The following is a 21,078-nucleotide window of genomic DNA, read 5'->3' on the forward strand; positions in this document are numbered from 1 at the left end:
TAGGATACACCCTTAAAGGCTCCAACGCCCCAAAGGGGTCTCATAGGATGCCATCTGGGTCCTGCTTCAATAGTGGAAAGGAAGGTCATTGAGCTAAAGCCTGCCAGGCTTACATGCCTCTGCTGTGAGGAAACAGGGACACTGGAAGGTAGGCTTCCCCCTTGCTCCTCTAAGGGAGGGTTCAGTCTCTTCCAGCCCTGCTCCAGCCACCTATGACCTAACCTTGCCCAGAAAGCTGGGGTTTGCCACTGAAGGCTGAAGGTGCCCAGGGCCGTCGGCCCCATCTACGACACTGTGGACGAGCCTAGGGTATTTCTTCCAAGAAGCAGGTAAACTGATCTCATTTGCACAAGGGCCACTTAACTATGTTTTGCCTGAATAGTCAGGTTTTTTATTCTTCCCTCAAAGATCTCTGTTATGGGTGTTGATAGTCCTATTTTCTGCTGCTTTGCTTAATATATAGTGTTCCCTTTATCCCTCCTACCTCAACGTCCCACTCGTATTTCAGGCTGGGACCTACTCCTAATTTAGAGCTCTCTCCCCCTTTTGCCAACTTGTATTATGAATTTACTTTTGCCACCCAGCTTAGTGTATCCCAAGGTTCTCTTTTACCATGCCACAGTCGCAGAGCTCCAGGGAAAAGCAACCTGGTTTCAAATCTCCAGGCAGAGGAGAACAGAAGCTCCATATCCACGCATGCTGCAAATGGCTTTTCCAGTCTACCTGAATCATTACCAGCTAGAAGCAGTGGTCACTGAAACTTGGACATGAGCTGCAAAGTATAGAATGGTGACAACAATTCCAGTGCCATGCGGACTTTTCCTGGACTCCTGCTCCCTGTGACAGCTCCTAACAGACTGAACTGTGGTTGGGTTGCATTTTTCAGGGATTTGGCATGGTGATGCGGCCAATTTGGACTTGGTGAACATGTTAAGGACACTACTCTTTTATGGATTCTTGCTGTATTTGCCAAGAGTTTGCTTAAAGGCTTTTAATCACTGTAAAAAAAATAGAAGACTGGATAAAGAAGGTGGGGCACATTTACACCATGGTATACTATTCAGCTAGAAGAAACGATGACATCGGATCACTTACAGCAGAATGGTGGAAACTTGATAACATTATGCGGAGTGAAATAAGCGAATCAGAAAAAAACAAGAACTGCAGGAGTCTATACATTGGTGGGACATAAAAGCGAGACTAAGAGACATGGACAAGAGTGTGGTGGTTACGGGGGGTGGGGGGAGGAAAGGGGGGAAAGGGGGAACTGGAGGGGGAGGGGTACAAAGAAAACTGGATAGAGGGTGATGGAGGACGATCTCTCTTTGGGTGATGGGTATGTAACAGAACTAAATGACAAGATAACCTGGAAATGTTTTCTTTGAATATATGTACCCTGATTTATTGATGTCACCCCATTAAAATAAAAATTTATTTATTAAAAAAAAAAAATTGAAACTCAAACTGCCTTTTGACCCAGCTATCCCACTTTTAGGAATATACCCCAAGAACACCACAGAACAGTTCCAGAAGGAGAAATGCACCCCCATGTTTATAGCAGCATTGTTCACAATAGCGAAGATCTGGAAACAGCCCAAGTGTCCATCAGAGGATGAGTGGATTAAAAAGCTTTGGTACATATATACTATGGAATACTACTCAGCCATAAAAAATGATGACATCGGATCATTTACAATAACATGGATGGACCTTGATAACATTATATGGAGTGAAATAAGTAAATCAGAAAAAAACTAAGAACTATATGAAATCATACATAGATGGGACATAAAATTGAGACTCAGAGACATGGACAAGAATATGATGGTAACGGGGTGAGTGGAGGGGTGGGGAGGGGGCGAGGAAGGAGAGGGCGGGGGTAGGGGGAGGGGAGGGGCACATAGAAAACCATATAGAAGGTGACGGAAGACAATTTGACTTTGGGTGAGGGGTATACAGCATAATCAAATGTCAAAATAATCTGGAGCATGACCTGTGGTGGCGCAGTGGATAAAGCGTTAACCTGGAAACAATGAGGTTGACGGTTCAAAACCCTAGGCTTGCCTGGTCAAGGCACATATGGGAGTTGATGCTTCCTGCTCCTCCCCCTTCTCTCTCTCTCTCTCTCTCTCTCTCTCTCTCTCTCTCTCTCTCTATATATATATATATATATATATATATAATGAATAAATAAAACCTTTTTAAAAAAATAAATAATCTGGAGATGTTTTCTCGGAAAATATGTACCCTGATTTATCAATGTCACTGCACTAAAATTAATAAAAATAAGATAAAAAAAAAAAAGAAATGTATTTTAATGCTGTTACAGACATCTAAAGCAATGAAAACTTTTTTTTTTTTTGTATTTTTCTGAAGCTGGAAACGGGGAGAGACAGTCAGACAGACTCCGCATGCACCCGACCAGGTTCCACCCGGCACACCCACCAGGGGCGAAGCTCTGCCCACCAGGGGGCGATGCTCTGCCCCTCAGGGGCGTCACTCTGCCGCGACCAGAGCCACTCTAGTGCCTGGGGCAGAGGCCAAGGAGCCATCCCCAGCGCCCGGGCCATCTTTGCTCCAATGGAGCCTTGGCTGCGGGAGGAGAAGAGAGACAGAGAGGAAGGGGGGGGGTGGAGAAGCAAATGGGCGCCTCTCCTACATGCCCTGGCCAGGAATCGACCCCGGGTCCCCCGCATGCCAGGCCGACGCTCTATCGCTGAGCCAACCGGCCAGGGCCGAGCAATGAAAACTTTTCATCTCAGATATTCCCTAGATAAACTACTATGAAGCATCATCTGCATATGTTATCAATTTTCTCTTCATAATCTTTGGTATCATTTCCCTATAATAAATTATATTTATCATTTATTTGATTAAAAAAAAAAGAAATGAACCCCTGCATTTTAATGGTCAATCAAGTTTCTTGGTTTTTTTAAATTTTTTTAATTAATTATTTTTATTTATTCATTTAGAGAGAGGGGACAGAGAGAGAGAGAGAGAGAAAAGGGGGGAGGATCAGAAAGCATCAACTCCCACATGTGCCCTGACCAGGGAAGCCCAGGGTTTTGAACCGGCAATCTCAGCATCCCAGGGCAAAGCTTCAACCACCACGCCACCACAGGTCAGGCGGTCAATCAAGTTTCAACAAGGATGCCAAGACAATTCAATAGAGACAAATAGTCTTTTAACCACACGCAAAATAATGAAGCTGAATTCCTGCTTCATACCATACAAAAAATTAATTCAAGCCTGGCCTGTGGTGGCACAATGAATAAAGCTTCAACCCGGAATGCTGATGTCACCAGTATAAAACTCTGGGCTTGCCTGGTCAAAGCACATAGACAAGCAACCAATGAACAACTAAAGTGAAGCAACTATGAGTTGATACTTCTTGCTCCCCTCCACCTCCTCTCTCTGTAAAATCAATAAATAAAATCTTTTAAAAATTAATTCAAAATGAATTAAAGGCCTAAAAGTCAGAGTTAAAAGTACAAAACTCACCTGACCAGGCGGTGGCGCAGTGGATAGAGCATCAGACTGGGATGCAGAGGACCCAGGTTCGAGACCTCGAGGTTGCCAGCTTGAGCACAGGCTCATTTGGTTTGAGCAAAAGCCTACCAGCTTGGGCCCTGGCCGGTTGGCTCAGTGGTAGAGCGTCGGCCTGGCATGTAGGAGTCCCAGGTTCAATTCCCAGCCAGGGCACACAGGAGAAGGGCCCATCTGCTTCTCCACCCCTCCCCCTCTCCTTCCTCTCTGTCTCTCTCTTCCCCTCCCGCAGCCAAGGCTCCATTGGAGCAAAGATGGCCTGGGCGCTGAGGATGGCTCTGTGGCCTCTGCCTCAGGTGCTAGAATGGCTCTGGATGCAACAGAGCGACGCCCCAGGGGGGGCAGAGCATCGCCCCTTGGTGGGCATGCCGGATGGATCCCGGTCGGGTGCATACGGGAGTCTGTCTGACTGCCTCCCCATTTCCAGCCTCAGAAAAATGCAAAAAAAATAATAAGAATCAAAGCTGAAATTAAGAAAGTGTAAAACAGCAAAACAAAAAAAAAAATCCATAAAAGCAAAAGCCAGTGCTTTGCATAATAAAAGAACATAGTATAAACATGTTAATAAATTTAACTTAGAGTAAGCAATTTCTTTGAAAATACAAAGTACCAAAGCTAATTTAAGAAGAATAAATAGCACAAGTAACCCGAATCTACCTGAAAAACTGCAACTTTCTGCAAAGATAACACCACATTGCTTCATTAATAACTTCTAATCCTGCCTGACCAGGTGGTGGTGCAGTGGATTAGAGCACTGGACTGGAAAGCAGAGGATGCAGGTTCGAAACCCCAAGGTCACTGACTGGAGAGCAGGCTCATCCGGCTTGAGTGTGGGCTCACCAGCTTGAGTCCAAAAGTCGCTGGCTTGAAGCCCAAGGTCGCTAGCTTGAACAAGGAGTCATTTACTCTGCTGCAGCCCTCCGGTCAAGGCACATATGAGAAAGCAATCAATGAAAAACTAAGGAGCCGCAACAAAGGACTGATGCTTCTCATCTCTCTCCCTTCCTGTCTGTCTATCCCTATCTGTCCCTCTCTCTGTCTCTGTTTCGGTCACACACACACAAAAATAGTAAAAATAATAATTTCTAATCCTGACAGTAGGGGGGAAAACACAAGTTTTACACAAACTCTTCCAAAAATATGAGAAGATTTCACAACTCATTCCATGGGGACTGCATTATCCTGACACCAAAAACAAAGACATTAAAGAAAACAATATTTCTCATGACCACAGATGCAAAAATTCTAAACAAAATTTTAGCAAACCAAACCAGCACAGCAATATATTAAAAGATAATATATCATGATCTAGTGGCATTTATTCCAGGAATCCTGAGTTGGTTTACCATTCAAACATCCATCAATGTAATTCACCATATTAACAAACTATTTTTTTAAAACCATATAACCATATCAAGAGACAGTGAAAAACCATTTGACAAAAAATCCAAAATCCATTCCTGACGAAAAAAATCTAAACAAAATGGAAATAAAAAGTAATGACCCAATGTAATACTGAGTATCTATACAAAACCAACAGCTATAATCATACTTAATATACTGCTCACAAAAATTAGGGGATATTTAATCACTTCATATTCCTTTTTGAAATATCCCCGAATTTTTGTGAGCAGTAGTGAAATTTGCAAGAAAAAAAGACATCCAGATTGGAAATAAAACTGTCCTTTATTCTCAAACATGACTTCCTATCCGCAAAATCCAATGGAAACTAAGAAAATAGAACTAATATTTGCATCTAGCCAGGATGCAGAACACAAAATCAATATATACTTCTGTATACTACGAACAATTGAAAATTTTAAAATACTATTTATGAAAAACTGAGATATCGCTTACCAACAATGTAAACAACCTGTACACTGAAAACAAAATATTGCAAAAATAAATTGTAGAAGATCTTAATGGAGAAATAAACTTTTTCATGGGTCAGATGACTTAATATTGTTACCATATCAAAACTTCCCTAATTGAACTACAGATTCAATGCTATCCCAATTACAGTCCCAAAAGGCTTTATGGGGAAACTGACAATTCAAAGTACTAAAATTCATATGAAAATGCAAAGACCCTAAAACAGGTGTCCCCAAACTGCGGCCTCCTGAGGCCTAAATTTATTTGGCCCCCTGCTGCACTTCCGGAAGGGGCACCTCTTTCATTGGTGGTCAGTGAAAGGAGCACTGTATGTGGCGGCCCTCCAACGGTCGGAGGGTCAGTGAACTGGCCCCCTGTGTAAAAAATTTGGGGCCCCAGCCCTAGAATATCCAAACTATGCAAAAGGAAAAAAACTGGAGGATTAATACCACCTAATTTCAAGAATTATTGTAAAGCTATAAAATGAAAACAATGTGGTACTGGCATAAATGCAGACAAACAGATCAATGGGACAAAAGAAAAAACCCAGAAATACGCCTATATACATGGACAAATGATTATTTGACATAAGACACAAAGGCAATATAGGGAAGAAAAAAAGTCATGAAACAAATATTAGTCTTGAAATAAAAGAATATTCACTCTTTTATGGATTCTTGTTGTATTGGCCAAGAATTTGCTTTTAAAGGCTTTAATCACAGTAAAAAAAAAAAAAAAAAGTAATAAATATATATATACATATATATATTATATATATGTATATATATATAATATATATAATATATATATATATTATATATATATATAGCCGGATAAAGAAGATGTGGCACATATACACTATGGTATACTACTCAGCTATACGAAATGATGACATCGGATCATCTACAACAAAATGGTGGGATCTTGATAATATTATACGGAATGAAATAAGTAAATCAGAAAAAAATAAGAACTGCATGATTCCATACATTGGTGGGACATAAAAACGAGACTAAGAGACATGGACAAAAGTGTGGTGGTTATGGGGAGGGAGGGAAGGAGGGGGGGAGGGTGAGGGGCACAAAGATCACTAGATAGAAGGTGATGGAGGACAATCTGACTTTGGGTGATGGGTATGCAACAAAATTGAATGACAAGATAACCTGGACATGTTTTCTTTGAATATACGTACCCTAATTTATTGATGTCACCCCATTAAAATTAATAAAACTTTATGTATATAAAAAAAAGAATATTCAGAGATAAACACTGGATCTATGCCTTGCACCATAAACAAAAAATGAACTCAAAATGGGCCACAGACCTAAATGCAAATGGAAAAAAATAAGAGAAAATCTTTGTAATCTATTGGTTAGTCAAAGTTTACTTAAACGCAACACCAAAAGTACAATCCATAAAGAAAAAAATGGCTAAATTGGACATCATCAAAAAAATTCCCACTAGGATATGGAACAAAACATTTTTAATTCTCTTCAAAAGGTACTATTAAGTGAGGATTAAATCTCGGAGAAATTTCACCAAGGAGGTGAAAGATCTGTACAATGAAAACTCTAAGAAATTAATGAAAGAAATTGAAGACATAAATAAATGGAAAGATATCCCATGCTCATGGATTGGAAGAATACTGATAAAAGTCCATAATACCAAAGCAACCTACAGGTTCATCGGAATTCCTATCAAAATTCCAACAGTATTTTACACAGAAATAGGGAAAAAAGTCAAAAACATATATGGAGTTACACAAGATCCTGAATAGCCAAAGTGCTTCAGTTGAAGGCATCACAGGTCTTAGGAAAAAATACTGCCACTATCATACTTTTTCTGACTTCAAATTATATTATAAAGCTGTAGTACTAATAAACAGTAGGGTACTGGCAAAAAACAAACAAACAAAAAAAACCTGAACAGATGTATAGATCAGTAGAACAGAACAGAGAATTCAGAAATATACCCATGCATATATGGCCAATTAACTTACGACAAAAGAGCCAATATACAATGAGGAAAAAGTGCTAGGAAAACTGAAGTCACTTGCAAAACGACTAGAACTAAACCCCTATGTAATGTCATACACAAAAATCAATTAAAGACTTGAATGTAATAAGACCTAAAACCATAAAACTCCTATTAAACAACAACAGGGAGAGACATGGATCTTAGCAATGACTTTTTGGATTTGACACCAAAAGCGAAAATAAACAAGTGGAATTATACCAAAACAAAAAGCTTCTGCACAGCAAAGGAAACTATCAACAAAATGAAAACACAACATACCTAATGGAAAGAAAAATTTACAAATCAAGCATCTGATGAGATTAATATCCAAAATATATTAAGAACTTAAATAACTCAACAGTATAAAACTAAATCCAATAAAATAAAATGGGCAGAAAACTGACTACACATTTTTTTCATGTAGCCAACAGCTATATGAAAAGATGTTCAACATTACTCATCTTCAGGAAATACACAGCAAAACTACAATGAGATGTCAACTCAAACCTGTTAGAATGTCTATCATCCAAAAGACATGAGATAATTATTTGTGAGGATGTGGGGTAAAATAATAAAACCCTTCTAACACTGGTAACATAAACTGATGTAAACAGTATAGTGGTCTCTCAAAAAATTTAAAACAGAACTACCACGGTTTTTTTTGTTGTTGTTTTTACAGGAACAGAGAGAGAGTCAGAGAGGATAGACAGGGACAGAGAGGAACGGAGAGAGATGAGAAGCATCAATCATCAGTTTTTCGTTGCGACACCTTATAGTTGTTCATTTATTGCTTTCTCATATGTGCCTTGACCGCGGGCCTTCAGCAGACCAAGTAACCCCTTGCTTGAGCCAGTGACCTTGGTTCCAAGCTGGTGAGCTTTTTGCTCAAGCCAGATGAGACTGCACACAAGCTAGCGACCTTGGGTTCTCAAACCTGGGTCCTACACATCCCAGTCCGACGCTCTATCCACTGTGCCACCACCTGGTCAGGCAGAACTAGCACGTTTTCCAGAAATTCTGCTTCTGGGAATATATTTGAGGGAAATAAAATCATTATTTTAGAGAAGATATCCACATTCTCATGTTCATTGCAGCATTATTCAATAGCCAAGAAATAGAAACCGTCTCAGTGTCCATTGACAGATGAATGGATAAAGAAAATGTAGCATATAAAGAATGTGACTATCAAGGATTAGCAAGGATACGGAGAAACTGGAACTGTCGCAAACTGGTGGGAATATTAATATGTACAATCACTTTGGAAAAGTTTGGCAGTTTCTTTTTGTTTGTTTTTTTAGTAAGAGAGACAGACAGGAAGGGAGAGATGAGGAGCATCAACTCTTCGTTGCAGCACCTTAGTTTTGCCTTGGCAGGGTAGGGGGTGTCTCCAGCAAAGCAAGTTGACCCCTTGCTCAAGTCAGCGACCCTGGACTCAAGTCAGTGACGTTAGGCTCAAGCCAGTGACTATAGGGTCATGTCTATGATTCCACTCTCAAGCCAGCAACCCTGCGCTCAAGCCAGATGAGCCCGCACTCAAGCCAGACAAGCCCGCTCTCAAGCCAGTGACCTCGGGTTTCAAAACTGGGTCCTCAGCATCCCAGATCAATGCTCTACCTACTGCACCACCACCTGGTCAGTCAGTTTGGTAGTTTCTTAAAAAATTGAAACATATACCTATCATATGATCTAGTCATTTCACTCTTAGGTATTTACCAAGAGAAAGTAAAGTGTACGTCCACACAAATATCTTGTATACAGCTTTAAGAGTAAAAGCCAAAAACTGAAAACAGCCTAAATGTCCACCAACAGGTGAATGGATAAACAAAGTGTGGTGTTTCTACACAATGAAATATTACCTTATCAAAAGGAATAAATTATTGACATATATATGGTTGACTATTAATGATATTAAGTAAAAAAGTCAAACATAAAAGAGTACATACAGTATAATTATATAGTAGAATTCCATTTATGTGAAATTATAGAAAATACAAACTAATCTAGAGTAACAGAAAACACTAAAGTAGTTTCTTGAATATGAGTAGACTAGAAAGGGTGTGAAAGAGGTAGTAATACAAAGAAATGTAAGAAAACTTGAATAAGGAAAATGAGTATGTGTTCAGTAGCTTGACAGTGGTGGTGGTTTAATGGATATATACATAACATATGTCAAAATTAATCAAATTGTACACTTTAAATATGTGCAGTTCAGGCCCTGGTCAGATAGCTCAGTCAGTTAGAGCAATGTCTGAAAACATCAAGGTTGCAGGTTCAATCTCTTCTCAGGGCACATACGAAGTGACCAATGAATGAACAACCAAGTGGAACAACAAATAAATATCTCTCTCCCCCTTCCGCTCTGTCTCTCTAAAATCAATTAATAAGAAATGCATATATGTGCAGTTTACTGTATCTCAATTATACCTCACAAAAATCTCTTTAAGTGTGACCAGGAGATGGCGCAGTGGATAGAAAGTTGGTCTGAAATGCTAGGGATCCAGGTTCGAAACCCCTAGGATATTGGCTAGAGCATGGGGTCACTAGCTCAGCTGAAGCCCCCCCAGTCAAGGCACAGATGAGAAGTATAGTAATCGGTGAACTAAGGTGCCACAACTATAAGTTGATGCTTCTCATCTCTCTCCCTTTCTGTCTGTCCCTGTCTCTCTCTTCGTCTCTCTCTCTCGCAAAAGGAAAAAGAAACTCTTTAAAAACCAACTAAGTAACATTACCTTTTCCTTTCAGCTTTAAAACATAAATAGCATATTTTCTTTCCTTTCTATCCTGGATAGTAAAACTTCTAAAACATTACATAATTTTTTAAAAATTCCATATTATCTACATTTTTCAAAAGTGAATCCTTAGAATGTCAATGCTGGGGCACAGACATTAAGGTTGCCAAGATAAAAATATAACAAGAACATTTCCCCCAACCACCTACTTCCCCAACCCTATTACAAATGGGAGTTTTGTCCGTGCTACCTCCCTTTACAGAGGGATATATCTGACTCCAATCATCTCTTTATTCTGTATTACTGTGACCCAAAGACACTGTCAGGAAAAAATAGTGCCACTATCATACTACTCTTCAGTTTTCATACTGCCTTTTCAGCTATCCCATCTTCCAGTTTTTCTTTGTAACTTATCACATAGATATTTCTACTTAGTTTCATTTCCTTTTCTCACATCTACCAGACTTTTATTTTTAATTTTTAAAGACATGTTTAGGAGTAAGAAAAGTATTTCTACACACCTCAAGTACTGGTCCAGCTCCAAGAATAATTTGTTCTACTCCACTGGCAAATCCTTTCTGACTGAGAGCAGTAAGGTGGTGAATAAGAAAGTTTGTGCTTTGAGTCTTCCCAGAACCGCTCTCTCCTGAAATCACAATGCACTGATTCTTCTTGCGCTGAAGCATGGTATGATAAGCTACATCAGCCACAGCATAAATGTGAGGCTCAAGTTTTCCCAATTGATGGTTATCATACATTTTGACATATTTTGGATTATAAATAGGAAGAAACTTGAACGGGTTAATAACTATTAGAATACTGCCAACATAGGTATATATTTTTTCATGTTTAAAGCGATTTCGTAGGTTTTCTAAGAGAGTTTTCTCATTCAAATCAGGTAAGCTACATAAATCATCAAATTCTTTCTGCGGAGGCTGTGGAAGAAAGCCTCGTTCCATCATCCTGCGCCGTTCTTCTGTTACCCGTAGCCATGACTGAAGACTACCATAATGGATAGATCCATCAATGTTCTTCTCTCTCAGAAGAAAGCGGTAGTCCTCTCCACTTAGGCGATTTTCCAGAGCCATTCGGGGCCACAACATCATTCGCTGAACTGGACAGTCTGTAGGATTGAGTATCCATTCTTCTCCACCAAATTCCTTTACCTCTGCTAGAACATAACATTTTGTTTTGTCCAGATGAAGTCTGTTTATAAGAGAATCAATCACCTCAGCAGCTGTGGAGTTTTTTCTGGCAGGAATTGGACAGTAGATTGTCCCTTCTGAAATTGTTCCAGGATATATATGTAATGTATGTTCATTATCTTCAAAGCGTCGTCTTCCTCCATCATTTATATTCATATTGGATCTTGTCCCATCAGCATGAAGAGTATGTATTCAAGATTGTGCAAACCATTTTCATGGCAAAAGAACTGTAATATAAAAGATATGAAACACTTAGAAGTCATATTACACAATCATTGCTTTCTGATGCTCAAGAAAAAAATGCTTAACAATTATGTTGATTATGTAGTTTAGAACATAAATTCAAAATCTTAGGACAGAAATTTTTTTTCTGTTCCTGTTAAAGATCTAATGCAGCGGTTCTCAACCTGTGGGTCGCGACCCCTGTGTTTTGGTCGTTCGACCCCTGCCGGGGTCGCGATCCACAGGTTGAGAACCGCTGATCTAATGGCTTTATTTATTTATTTTTTTTAGAGAGTAGGGGTGGAGAGAGAGAGAGAGAAGAGGGGAGGAGCTGGAAGTATCAACTACCGTATGTGTCTTGACCGGGCAAGTCCAGGGTTTTGAACCAGCAACCTCAGCATTTCCAGGTTGAAGTTTTATCCACTGCACCACCACTAGTCAGGCAAAGATCTAATGGCTTTAAAGTGATGTATGAGTCAGGCAGCATCCCATCTAGCGACTAGGAGGGCACTCAGGAGAAACAGTCTTGAAAATGATCTCACTGTGACCACATAATATTACATTTTATTGTCCAAATGTAAGCACTTTCTAAAACAGCAACTTGCCAAAAACTATTCCAATGTTTTATTATATTAGTGAACCCAAATCGAAAAAGGACAAATAAAAATTACTTTGTCTTTGCCTGACCTGTGGAGGCGCAGTGGATAAAGCATCGACCTGGAAATGCTGAGGTCGCCGGTTCGAAACTCTGGGCTTGCCTGGTCAAGGCACATATGGGAGTTGATGCTTCCAGCTCCTCCCCCCTGTCTCTCTCTCCTCTCTCTCTCTTTCTCTCTCCTCTCTAAAAAATAATAATAATAATAAAAAATAAAATAAAAAATTTTAAAAAAAACAGTAAGATAAGATTAGAGAGAAATTAAACTATTTTAATTTAATTAACCAAACCTGCTATAGAGCAGACATATTTTCAAGGACTTCTATATTCTTTTTTTTTTAATTTTTTATTTATTCATTTTAGATAGGAGAGGGAGAGAAAGAGAGAGAGAGAGAGAGAGAGAGAGAGGAGAGACAGAGAGAGAAGAGGGGATAAGCTGGAAGCATCAACTCCCATATGTGCCTTGACCAGGCAAGCACAGGGTTTCAAACCAGCAACTTCAGCATTTCCAGGTCGACACTTTATCCACTGCGCCACCACAGGTCAGGCAAGGACTTCTATATTCTTGACTCTCCACCTCCCCTAAGGTGGAGAGGTGAGGGGGGCAACAAAGAATCCTGCCCCTGTCTTGCTGAACAAAGCTGACGAAATTATACAATTAGACACCTTACAAATTTTACTCAACCTTCCCTTTTCCTTCAATGCTACCTTTTAATCTAACCTTATTTCATTCCTTACAAGAATTTTGCATGTCCTTACAATCTTTTCATTTATCACACCTCTAGAAAAATGAATTCAACTTTTATACTTCACTGAGGAAATAGTGATTTCCTTTAAATGTCTTCAAGTCAAAATACATTTCTCTTTTCATCTCATCTCTGTTTTTCCATCCCTGTCTACAGAGAAAAATATGTGCCACATCCTTTCCAGGGCTCATACAATACATTTCTTAACATACCCATCAGTAACCTGCCCCATCAAAAACCACGCTCATGTGTATCAAACTTTCCCTTCTGACATATTTCATGCTTTAACATAAAGATGCTCTGTTATTTTTTTAAGTACCCTTTAGTTACTTCTCTCTCATAACTACTACATACTTGCCAAAGTCCTAATAGAGAAACTTTTTTTTACCTTTTTCCTCGATCTTTCAACTGTTAAGACTACTATGAAACATTCAAGAAAACAGCCAGCCTGACCAGGCAGTGGCGCAGTGGATAGAGCGTGGGAATGGGACGTGGAGGTCGCCAGCTTGAGCAGGGGCTCATCTGGTTTGAACGCGGGCTCATCTGGTTTGAGCAAGGCTCACCAGCTTGAGCCCAACGTCAAGGCACATTGAGAAAGCAATCAGTGATAGCTAAGGTGCCACAATGAAGAATTGATGCTTCTCATCTCTCTCCCTTCCTGTCTGTCCCTATCTGTCCCTCTCTCTGATTCTGTCTGTCACAAAAACAAAAAAAACACCAGTCATAGCCCTGGCCGGTTGGCTCAGTGGTAGAGCGTCGGCCTGGCGTGCAGGAGTCCCGGGTTCGATTTCCGGCCAGGGCACACAGGAGAAGAGCCCATCTGCTTCTCCACCCCTCCTCCCCTCCTTCCTCTCTGCCTCTCTCTTCCCCTCCCGCAGCCGAGGCTCCATTGGAGCAAAGTTGGCCTGGGCGCTGAGGATGGCTCTGTGGCCTCTGCCTCAGGCGCTAGAATGGCTCTGGATGCAACAGAGCGACGCCCCAGAGGGGCAGAGCATTGCCCCCTGGTGGGCATGCCGGGTGGATCCTGGTCGGGCACATGCGGGAGTCTGTCTGACTGCCTCCCCATTTCCAGCTTTGGAAAAATGGAAAGAAAAAAAAAAAAGAAAGAAAAAAATTTAAAAAAAAAACAACACACCAGTCATATATCTACCATCCAAATTCAACAAGTCTGATAATTGCTATAATTGCTCCAGATCCTTTTATAAACACAATATTAAAGATAGAGTTAGTTACATTTTCTTTGCTCTGTGGTGGTAAATACTGTCCTGAAGTTGGTATTATTCCCATATATATTATATTACATTGCATTATATAAATAACGGACATATATAATAACAAATATATACAATTATATGTAACATAATTAATATAATTTTTTTAAGATAAGCAGGGAGAGATAGACAGGAACATCAAGCTGCTCCTTATGTGCCCTGACCAGAGAATCGAACTAGCAACCTCTATACTCTGGGACCTCTAACTAACCGAGCTATCCAGCCGGGGCTTAATTTTTTTATTTATTGATAGAGACAGAGAGAGGAAGAGGAGGGGGAGGGAGAAAGGAAGCATTCATTTGTTGTTCCACTCAGTCATGCATTCATTGGTTGCTTCCCATATGTGCCCTGACCCAAGAACTGAACCCACAACCTTAGCATTTCAGGAAGACGCTCCTAACCAACTGAGCTAATGGACTAGGGCCATGTTTTTATTTTATTTTAATTTCATTTTATTATTTATTTATTCCCTGAAGTGAGAAGTGGGGAGGCAGAGAGACAGATTCCCGCATGCGCCCAACCAGAATCTACCTGGCAAGCCCACTAGACTCTACTAGAGGGCGATGCTATGCCCGTCTGGGACATTGCTCCCTTGCAACCGAAGCCATTCTAGCGCCTGAGGTGGAGGCCATGGAGCCATCCTCAGCGTCCAGGCCAACTTTGCTCCAATGGGGCCTTGGCTGTAGGAAGGGAAAAGAGGGAGAGAGAGAAGGAAAAGGGTGGAGAAGCAGATGGGTGCTTTTCCTGTGTGCCCTGGCCGAGGAACAACCCCGGGACTTACACACGCCAGGCCAACACTCTACCACTGAGCCACCAGACAGGGCCCATATTCTTATATTTTAATATCATATGTAGGTTTCAATAAATTATAGATAGTATAATAGTTGGGGTTTTTTTTATTCAGTGAAAGGAGAGGAGGGTGAGACAGACTCCAGCATGCACCACGACCAGGATCCACCCAGAAAGCCCACTAGGGGGAGATGTTCAGACCATCTGGGGCTTTACTCCATTGCTCAGCAACTAAGCTCTTCTTTCTTAGCGCCTGAGGCCGAGGCCATGGAGCCATCTTCACTGCCCCAGGCCAACTTGCTCCAATCAAGCTATGGCTGGGGGAGAGCGGAGAGAAAGAGAAAAGCAAGAAGGGGAGAGGTGGAGAAGCAGATGGGCGCCTCTCCTGTATGCCCTGACCAGGAATCAAACCCAGGACGTCCACACGCCAGGCCAACGCTCTACCACTGACCCAACCAGCTAGAGCCATCTTAGTTTTTGTTTTATTTTGTTGTTGTTTTTTCAGGGACAGAGAGAGAGTCAGAGAGAGGGATAGATAAGGACAGAAAGACAGGAACGGAGAGAGATGAGAAGTATCAATTATCAGTTTTTCGTTGAGACACCTTAGTTGTTCATTGATTGCTTTCTCATATGTGCCTTGACTGTGGGGCTACAGCAGACCGAGTAACCCCTTGCTCAAGCCAGTGACCTTGGGTCAAGCTGGTGAGCTTTGCTCAAACCAGATGAGCCCGCGCTCAAGCTGGCGACCTCGGGGGTCTCAAACCTGGGTCCTCCGCATCCCAGTCCAATGCTCTATCCACTGCGCCACCGCCCAATCAGGCCAGCTTAGTTTTTTAAGCTTTGAAAAATAAATGGTGTCTTACTAGTCTGAGTCTCACTTTAACTTTTCTTTTTATAAATGCTGATGCATGTAAAGTTCATTAACTGCCAAATAATAAGCCATTGTATGTAGGTTCATTAACTATACCAAAGTTCCACCCTGGTGGGGATGTTGATAATGGGGGAGGCAGTGTATGCGTGGGGACAGACAGAAGATGTATGGGAAATTTCTGTACCTTCTGTTCAATTTTGTTGTGAACCTCAAATTGCTCTAAAATCTTTTTAAAAAAATTAAACTATTACATAATTATGCCATAATTTCTTAGTCTACTGTCCTTATAGTGAATAACATTTAAATAGTATTCAAATGTTTCCAATACCATACTATTAGAACAAGCTATACTTCTCATACATGTCTCTTCATGTGCCTCTGCTAGAATTTCTGAGCTTCATACCTAAAAGTAGATAGAATTGCTGGTTTTAAGCATATTCAACTTTACTAGGTCTTAAAAAGCATTCTCCAAAACTTTCTTCAAAATGTATAAACTATTTCACAACCATCATGCGAAGAACTCAGGTTTCTCTGCCTCCTTACCAATAAAAGTATTGTCAGACTTGAGTTTCTGCCAAGATAATAAGTGTAAAAACTCTCTCATTATTTTGCATTTTCCTGATTATTAGTGAGATTGGATACCAATAATTACTCGTGTAGACTAAGTTGCTTTTCCATTTTCCCTTTTTTGATTTGTCTTTTCCTTAACTGGTTGGAATGAGTTTTTCATATATCCTGAATATTAACCACTTTTCAGATGCATGTGTGACAAATATCTTCTACCAATCTGTGGTTTATCTATTTTATTTCATTGCTTTTTGTTAGAGAGTTTTTATTTTTAATAGTCAAATCTGTAATTTTTTTTGGGGGGGGGGCAGACAGACAATAAGGGAGAGAGATGAGAAACATCGATTCTTCATTGCTGTGCTTTAGTTGTTTGATTGCTTTCCCATATGTGCCTTGACTGGAGGGCTCCAGCAGAGGGAGTGAACCCTTGCTCAAGCCAGTGACCTACCTCTGCACTCAAGGGAGTGACCATGGGGTCATGTCTACAAAACCCATGCTCAAGCCAGCCACCTCAGGGCTTCAAACCTAGGTCCTCAGCCTCCCAGGCTGATGCTCTATCCACTGCACCACTGCCTGGTCAAGACAAATCTATCAATTCTTTTTTTTTTTTTTTTTCATTTTTCTGAAGCTGGAAACAGGGAGAGACAGACAGACTCCCGCATGCGCCCGACCTGGATCCACCCGGCACGCCCGCCATGGGACGACGCTCTGCCCACCAGGGGGCGATGCTCTGCCCATCCTGGGCGTCGCCATGTTGCGACCAGAGCCACTCTAGCGCCTGAGGCAGAGGCCACAGAGCCATCCCCAGCGCCCAGGCCATCTTTGCTCCAATGGAGCCTTGGCTGCGGGAGGGGAAGAGAGAGACAGAGAGGAAAGCGCGGCGGAGGGGTGGAGAAGCAAATGGGCGCTTCTCCTGTGTGCCCTGGCCGGGAATCTATCAATTCTTTACCGATACAATTTGTTTCTGTTTTGATGAACAACATTAACAATTACTCTTAACTCTAATTGTGTGCTTACTAGTCATTTTTCTAAGCATTTGACATAGATTATTTAATTTAATCCTCACAATTCTGCTAAGGGTTGCTTTTTATCATCATCATTCTCATTTTACAAATGAGAAAACACAGGAAGATTATATAATTTGCTTCAATATCATAAAAAGTGTGTGATAAAGTTGAGATCTGAATCAGGCAGACTGGTTCCAAAGCCTACACAGCATTATCTCCTGGTATAATTTTTAAAAAATCCTTCCTTATCGCCTGGCCTGTGGTGGCGCAGTGGATAAACCTTCGGCCTGGAATGCCAAGGTTGCCGGTTCGGAACCCTGGGCTGCCCTGGCCAAGGCACATACAACAAGCGAGCAATGAACAACTAATATGAAGCACCTATGAGTTGATACTTCCCAATCCATGCTCCCCTTTCTCTCCTGTTTCTGTAAAATCAATAAATAAAGTATTTTTAAAAGGCAACAGACAACCTTCAAAGCAAACATTAATCTTAAAAAAAAAAAAAATCCTTCCTTATCTTAAGGACATAATTATTATCTTGTATTTTCTTTAAAAAGGCTTAAGTTTTGCTTTTCTCATTTAGGTTTTTAATCCATGCAGAATTTATTTTCATGTATGCTGTTAGGGCTCTTAATTATTTTCACACCAATTCAGATTAATAATTGAAGCAGCATCACAAACTTTTCCCCAGTGATTCACATAATGTGCCATCTTTGTCATGTAACAAATTCCACAAAAATATCATCAATCTATCTGGCTCTATATTCTGCTCCATTAGCCTATCTGTCCATCCCTGAATCTATCCTAATTATTAGAGCTCTATAATGTTCTGATGTCTAGAGGGCACATCACCTCTATTTGTTCATCTTTAATATTACTTTTGCTATTTCCTCTGCTGTGCGAATTTTAAGAGCAACATGTAAACTACCATGAAATAACCTTTCAGCAGTTTGAGACCTCATTGATTTTATAGATTAACAGTGGAAAAACTGACACCCTACTGATGTCCCACTCATGAACACCATGTCGTTATTATTTTAAATTATACTATTTTTTACTTCTAGGGCTTGTCATTTTCATAACTGCCTGACCTTTATTCTCCCTGTTTAAATTTCATAACTGTTTTAATTTAAGGGATATTATTCATTCACTTATTTCCTTGAAAATCCTAACTATGCTGCTCACAAAATTTAGGGGATATTTCAAAATGAATATGAAGCAATAAAATATCCCCTAGTTTTTGTGAGCAGTGTATATAATTTGATATTTTCCAAACTAATATTTAATCTCATCCAGAGTGAACTGCTCTTCTGATTGTTTTGGTTTTTTTATCTTTCTCAGCATTAGGTGGCTAAATTTGTTTAAGAATTCAGTCTTACAGGTACACTTTTTGCTAGAAGACTTTTTTGTCTTTCATGCATTTACTTGAGAACCCACTATTTACTACTTTTTAAAAACAACCACAGTACCATTAATCGCACCTTTAAAAATTAACAATTTTTAATATTACTAGTCAGTATTCAATTTTCCCAGTTATCTTAAGAGTATTTTTCTTATAGTTAAGCCTATTCAAATCAAGCTATCTGTCCTGAAGTGCCAATAAAGCTATGCTCTGAGCTGGCAGGTTCCTAGTTGTAAAGCTATGCTTGCATTCTCCTGAATCCCTAAGTATCTAGCTTCATATAAACTGTGGCCTCTGAGACCAGTCAGCAGCAAAGCTGCCCCTTCTAGTCAAGAAAGCTGAGCCCTGCATGACTCCAGGAGCTCCAAAACTACAGTCTGATCTCTAAAGGTGGCAGCCCTAGAATAAAACTCAAAAATATCGTTTTTCCTTTTTTTAGCTAAAGAGAGAGAAAGAAGAGCAAGAGAGAGAGGGAGGGACAGTCAGGGACAGAAAGACAGGCAGGTAGAGCAATAAGGAGCATCAACTCATAATTGCGACACCTTAGTTGTTCATTGATTGCTTTCTCATGTGTGTCTTGATGGGGTGGGGGTAGGGGGCCTCCAGCTGAGCCAGTGACACCTTGCTCAAGCCAGGGACCTTTGGACTCAAGCCAAAAACCATGGGGTCACATCTATGATCCCACGCTCAAGCTGGCAACCCCATGTTCAAGCCAGATGAGCCCACGTTCAAGCCAGCAACCTTAGGTTTTCAAACCTGGGTCCTCTGTATCCCACACCGACGCTCTAGCCACTGTGCCACGGCCTGGTAAGGCAGAAATCTTTTTCAACAGAGGAGCCCTATCTATGCTGATCTGTGGTTTCCAACAATGAGACCAACTGCAATAACACTTCCCCATTTACCACAAAGAAGACAAAACCTCAGCTGCTTTACCTGCAGGTTCCCAGCCAAAGCCCCATTCACTGCTTTTTGTTTCTATTCCCTTTCTGAAACATAAAAACATTTATCTCATTTTTGAACCTCATTTATGTCCATTTTTTTTTCTTTTTGTTACTTTACCAATCACTGCTTTGTATCTGAGAAACAGGGTTGCCTCAAAATATCACTCATAAATACATCCTAAGGGCACGCTATGAACATTTACAGAATCATCAGGGAAACATTTTTAAAATATACATTTCTAGGACCAATGTTTCTGAAGTTGGGAATTCTAGGCAATTCTATTGTTGCTGATCCAGAGCACAGTATTTGGGAATTGATGGTCCATATATATTTACACTCTCCACTCCTTTACCTCTTCCCACATAGCAATTGCCAATATTCTTTGAAAATGTCACCAATTACCATGAAGTTGCCAAATCCAAGAGCCTTTCCTCAGTCCTCATCCTAACACACCACATTACAGCATATAACTGAAGTGGCCATCTTCTCGGTCTTGAAACTGCCCTCACATGACAATTATTTTTCTTATAATACTGTATTTCTGATAGGCCCATTCATTTTGACTCATCCTTACAACTCATTTTCCACTACCTCACTTTAAAAATAAAAATATTCTGCCTGACCTGTGGTGGCAGTGGATAAAGTGTCAACCTGAAATGCTGAGGTCGCTGGTTCAAAACCCTGGGCTTGCCTGGTCAAGGTACATATGAGAGTTGACACTTTATGCTCCTCCCCCTTCTCTCTCTTTCTTCTCTCTAAAATGAATAAAGTCTTTAAAAAAAAAATAAGTAAATAAAAATATCCTTCCAGTTTCTGGTCTCAACCCAGTGCTCTTCTACCTGGATAAAAATACCTAGTTCTTTACCTATAATATATACAGTTACATATTACCTGTGGGTGCTTTTGCACTACAATGGCAGAACTGAGTTGTAACGGAGAGCATAAGTTCCACACAGCCAAAAATGTTTACTATATAGCTTTAAAAGAAAATGTTTGCTGACCCATAACCTATGGCAACCACTAAAAATTAGAAAAAAAAACTAGTTACTTCTTAACCAGTAAAGTGAAAAATGAAGTAAAATATAATCAATTTCAAAAAAAGCAAGAAAGGAGAATGAAACAAATGGAAAGCAAACTAAATATAGCAGTTATTGTATTAGGTGTTTAAGTGCTCTAGTTAAAAGACAAAGATTGTCAGGCTGGATTTTAAAAATCTAACTATATACTGTTTTCAATTT

At 40.3% G+C, this 21,078-nt stretch overlaps 1 protein-coding gene across 5 annotated transcripts in view; it reads right to left on the bottom strand.

Moving 5' to 3' along the window:
- Window positions 1–21,078, bottom strand: part of MYO9A (myosin IXA) — a 301,246-nt gene that overhangs the window by 234,589 nt on the left and 45,579 nt on the right. For all 5 annotated transcript variants that reach the window (XM_066388529.1, XM_066388530.1, XM_066388531.1 and 2 more), the window contains exon 2: window positions 10,685–11,595. In XM_066388529.1, the coding sequence (XP_066244626.1) occupies window positions 10,685–11,524 (840 nt within the window). In that variant the 5' untranslated portion in view covers window positions 11,525–11,595. The remainder of the gene's footprint in view (window positions 1–10,684; window positions 11,596–21,078) is intronic.

Source organism: Saccopteryx leptura, chromosome 6 (assembly GCF_036850995.1).
Source record: "Saccopteryx leptura isolate mSacLep1 chromosome 6, mSacLep1_pri_phased_curated, whole genome shotgun sequence".
Taxonomy (NCBI): Eukaryota; Metazoa; Chordata; class Mammalia; order Chiroptera; family Emballonuridae; genus Saccopteryx; species Saccopteryx leptura.